This window comes from Mus caroli, chromosome 2, assembly GCF_900094665.2.
Source record: "Mus caroli chromosome 2, CAROLI_EIJ_v1.1, whole genome shotgun sequence".
Taxonomy (NCBI): domain Eukaryota; kingdom Metazoa; phylum Chordata; class Mammalia; order Rodentia; family Muridae; genus Mus; species Mus caroli.
In genome coordinates this window covers 111,859,169-111,863,932 of record NC_034571.1, presented here as the reverse complement: position 1 = coordinate 111,863,932, position 4,764 = coordinate 111,859,169, and the positions used below count along the sequence as shown (strand labels likewise).

General features: G+C 48.2%; 1 protein-coding gene across 1 annotated transcript; it reads right to left on the bottom strand.

Moving 5' to 3' along the window:
• Positions 1 to 498: 498 nt before the first annotated feature.
• Rpusd2 (RNA pseudouridine synthase domain containing 2) lies at positions 499 to 4,352 on the bottom strand. The gene is made up of 3 exons (XM_021156069.1): positions 3,677 to 4,352; positions 2,253 to 2,549; positions 499 to 1,411 (listed from the first exon to the last, which is right to left on the bottom strand). Exons 1-3 carry the CDS (start codon positions 4,319 to 4,321, stop codon positions 698 to 700), a joined length of 1,656 nt encoding a protein of 551 aa, XP_021011728.1. The 5' UTR covers positions 4,322 to 4,352; the 3' UTR covers positions 499 to 697.
• Between the last annotated feature and the right edge of the window lie 412 nt (positions 4,353 to 4,764).

The window sequence follows — 4,764 nt, the reverse complement described above, 5'->3', positions numbered from 1 at the left end:
GCCCATGCCTGTGGAATAAAGAATAAACTGTTTACAGGAGTTGAGAGAGAAAGGGAGGCATGTGCCCATGCCTGTGGAATAAAGAATAAACTGTTACCAGGAGTTGAGAGAGAGAGGGAGGCATGTGCTGTACAGATTTCCTGTAGGAGTGAGAAATATGTTTTGAAATCTTGAGGTAAGGTTGCTCTAGATTGTGAACATAGAAAATGCCAATAGTGTTTATCTTAAAGCGGTTAATTCTATGCTATGTGAATTTTATCTCAATTAAAAAAAAAAAAAAGCAAGGCATGGTGTTTCATACCTGTATTCCCGCTCTGGGGGCAATGTAGGAGGATTCAGGGTTCAAGATCGGCCTGAGCTAGAGAAACTCAGAAATACTAAGGGGCTTGGAGTTCAGTTGTAGAGCACTTGCTTTCTAATGGACCTAGATTCTATCCTAAGCACTGGGGGAAGAGGGAAGGGATTGTAAGAAACCAGTAAAAATGGACATACAAGGTGTTAGAAAAAAATGATATATGTACAGATCTGAAAGCCCCAACAAGCCAGAAGGAAGGAGGTAGCAGCAGGTACAAGCAGGTTCCTTACTGTGAAACCTTGCTCTTCTCCAAACCTGAGTATCAACCAATGGGAGCAGTCCCTGTCTCAAGGCCCATCCTTGTTCTAATCCAAGAAGCCATTCTTCCAATGGTCACACTCCTCAGTCTTCTTGCCAGTCATCCTGTGCCCAGGCTGGGATGGGTGAGACGTACTCAAAGTCTGGCCCTTTATAGCGGAGGGCATGCAGGAACATTACAAGATCCTGGGGCAAGGGATCCTGTCGCAACACTCGGCACTCGGCACAGAGCGGGTCTGTTTCCTGAGTCACATCTGCTTTAGCTGCCTTCTCTGGTGTGTCCAGATGCTGAGGGGCTGCCTCAGCTATCCCATCTATCTTCTGGGCTGCTGACCCTTCCAGGCTGTCTTTAGCCAACTCTGAAGAGGGAGCTGTCGAGTCTATGAGCCCTGGGGTCAGGTCACCCTCACAGAGATCTAGCATACTCAGGCTTTCTTTGGCCTGATGTTCTGCAACCAGGTCTCGGAGCAGTTCCTCGTCTGTCTTTGGAATGTGGCCACCCTGGCCTCGAGAAGGACCCCAGGCAGTTGAATTGTAGATGGGGTCATTGAGAATGGGGTGGCCCAGGAATTGGAGGTGGACTCGGATCTGGTGAGTGCGACCTGTAAGTGGTCGACACTGTACCACACTGGAGCGGCCATTGTAGCTCAGCCTCTGGAACACAGTCTCACAAGGCTTGCCCTGGGGATCCACACGGCACACTCCTACCTTGTAAGACACCACTAAGATGGGTTCCTTACAAATTACCTCCTTGTCAGGGAACTCCCCTGCAACCCGGCATACATACTCCTTCTCCAGCTGCACAGGAGGAAAGGGGAAAAGGTCAGTCCAAAGTGAATACAGAGTCTAGATCCTCTCTTCAGGTACACCAGTGTATCTGAGAGAGGATGATTCAAATTCTAACACCAGCGTTGTCAGTTTCACCACTCTGGGTAAGTTACTTAAACTCTATACATCCCATACCTCATCCAGAAAGTATGAAGTCAGGGCAATGGCTCCGCAGTTAGGATCACCTGCTGCTCTCCCAGAGGACCTGGGTTCAGTTCCTAGCATCTACATGGTGGTTCACAACCATCCCTAACTCCAGTTCCAGGAGAGCTGTTCTCATTCTAACCTCTGCAGGGGCACGTATGCACGCGTGTGCACCAACACACACACATACACACAGAACACTCATAAAAACTAAAATGAATACTTAATAGAAATTCTTTTAAAAAGAAAATATGAACTCAGAAAACATTTACCTCACGGGGCTACCATAAGCGTTTCATAAATTGGGTTCTAATGTGTTGGGGATGAAGTCTGGCGTGTGCTCAATGAGTGAATTATGATCCAGATGCAGAGCATAATCATCACCAGTAAGAATCTTACTTGCACCTCTTTCAACTTTATCCAGTCTTCCTACTAAGTGAGCTCTCTTCAAAATCTTAACAATGTTTAATGTTTCCAGAACAGCAAACTACCAGGAAGCAGTATGTGCCATCTCCAAAGCCCTTCTGAAACATACAGGATAGCTGTCTTTGGAACTTCAGGTGCTGAGCCTCCTCAAAGGAGGAAGGTTGTAGATGCCCCTCAATCTACTTTATGATTCCTCTGTGTACCCAGGAAGCAGTGTACAGCAGGCAACAGCCTAGCTCACCTGCCGATCCCGAACCTGCTCATGGATCTTCTCCGAGACTGCAGCTGTCTTCGCAAACATGAGCACTCCTGAGGTGAGGCGGTCCAGCCGATGCAGTGGGTGTAGCTCTTTCAGTTGGTGCTCCTTGCCTAGGATGAAGATGACCGTGTTGTGTCGGAAGCGGCCACAGGGGTGCACAGGAATGGAGGACGGCTTGTCTATAACAACCACATCGTTGTTCTCAGCTAGCAGGCGGATAGGCTCTGCTGTGACTGGTGGCTCATGTCTGTGCACTGTGTTCCGCAAGAAATCATTGTCCTGTCAAAAACATACGCAACATTCAGCCTGGGACCAGCAACCTATAGTCAGTCAGACACCCGGCTCCTAGTTCCTTACTGACACAGAGGAATGGTCACAGTAAAGCCTTCAATAGAAAAAGAAGTGGGTGTAGTAAGATCTCATTTTGTAAAAATATACACAGGCATACAGCTAGTTTTGAAAAATATACAAGGTTGATTGAATTTCTTGGTGGTGAGAGTATGAGTATTTTTGCTTCTTTGTATAATCTTTACAATAAAGTTGTATTTTAAAATTTTTCATTACATTCATTTATGTGTGTCCCAAATCCTGAAATTCTCCTTTTCTCCTTACAATCTCTGTGAGCCAGTGTTAATGACAGTAGTCTCACTGAATTTTAAAAAAAGGCTGGAGAGATGGCTTGGTGGTTAAGAGCACTGACTGCTCTTCCAGCGGTCCTGAGTTCAATTCCCAGCAACCACATGGTGGCTCCCAACTATCTATAATGGGATCTGATGCCCTCTTCTGGTGTGTCTGAAGACAGCTGCAGTATACTAAAATAAAATAAATCAATCAAAACAAAACACCTGACTTCCTAATTCCATACACATGGGAAACTAGTGTCAGTGTTAATATGAGCACACACTTTGGAAATCGTGCTGTTGCCTTACTTTGAGGTTCAGCTTGGTCACAAAAGGGAGAAGAAGCAATACAAACTCCCCAAAGTTGCCACTTGAGTTTAATGTTAGAGTGCACAAAACGCTTAACTTTGTTCCTGATACAGTTAAGAACACATAAATGAGGTCTCTATTATTATTTGTACAGAGATATATCACGTAGGGTAGAAATTAGGCAGTGCCCTTGCCACGAGGCAGATATTAAAGGAACACGAGAATTTCCAATTTGTTTGTTGGAAACAAACAGCCTTGCTGGCGAGGATGAACAGGTTAAGTTCTGGAGCGTGGGAAGGCCATCTAACCTACTTGGGGCTGTGGGAAGCGGGGACTAAAAGAGCACCAAGAGGAAATGAGATTGTTTCTGGATTACCATCATTTTACTCCCATACTTATAAGGTGTGTCTGAGAAAACAAACAAAAAATCCCAAAACCTTCCCTCCTTTTCTCAAAGCTAGTTCCATCGGACACCACCTTGAGCACGATGCTGAGGTCCTGGACTGGTTCCTCGTTGAGATGCAGGCGTCCTGCCCTGACAGCGGCCTCGTAGTAAGACAGTGGCTGGGATCGGAACTCGGTGCTGAAGACGTGCAACAAGCTGCGGCCCACCCAGCGACCTTTACAGTAGGTTTGGAAGTCAAAGTAATAGGGCCGCACCTTGCGCAGGCCGCCCTCGAAGTAGTAGGTAGTCTCTGCGAAGTGCTCATCGCTAAAGCTCACCCCGGTGCGCCGTTTCTTCGGAGGCGGCACGACCCGTTCCCCAGTGGCGCCCCTCCGCTTTTTCCTCTTGCCTGAGTCGGCGACTGGAGCTGGGGCCGGCTCTCCGTTGCTCGGGAGCTGCCCTTCGCCACCCTGGGCCTGGTCCCCGCTCTCCGGGACCTGCTTCCCTACCGCCGCCGGCTCCAGGCGCTCCAGGAGCGGCTCTCCGCTCGTGTTGCTACCAGCATCTCCATTTGGCTGAACCAAAGCCTTCAGCCCGCCCGCTGCCTCGGCTTGCGCAGACAGTGCCTCAGTCATCGCCTTCCCACAGCTACCCCAAGTCCGGACAAAGCTGTGGGAACAGAGCGCCACCTGCCACTGCACAATATCCCGTAGGCAGCCCGGGACACCCCGCCACATGACAGCACGGCTAGCCGCTTCAGGGTCGCAATCTGATGGCGTCACAAGGTAACAACCAATCAGGAAGACCCCAGTACAGAGGCGGGTTTGCAAGAAGGGAAAAGGTGAGTTGTTTCCAGAGTTAGGTGTCTGAGGAAGTCCTTGCTTGGAGTACCCTTATGCCCAAGGTCCTAGATAGACTCATTGAAGAGATCAGATGGTATTCCCTAAAGGAAATCTTCGGGAGTGCTCCACATAAAAGACTTGAATGGAGATGATGGTACACTGAAGAAGTAACAAAATTCTAGGCCTTTAGGTCGAGGCTTGGGAATGTAACCTTTGTGACTCTTTGCTCCAAGGTATGCTAATCATACCTTGATAGCGACATTCCTTCCTCCACCTACCTGCTTCCTGAGTTCAAAGAGTGTTCATTCAAAGAAAGTCACCCTGACCAACATCGGAAA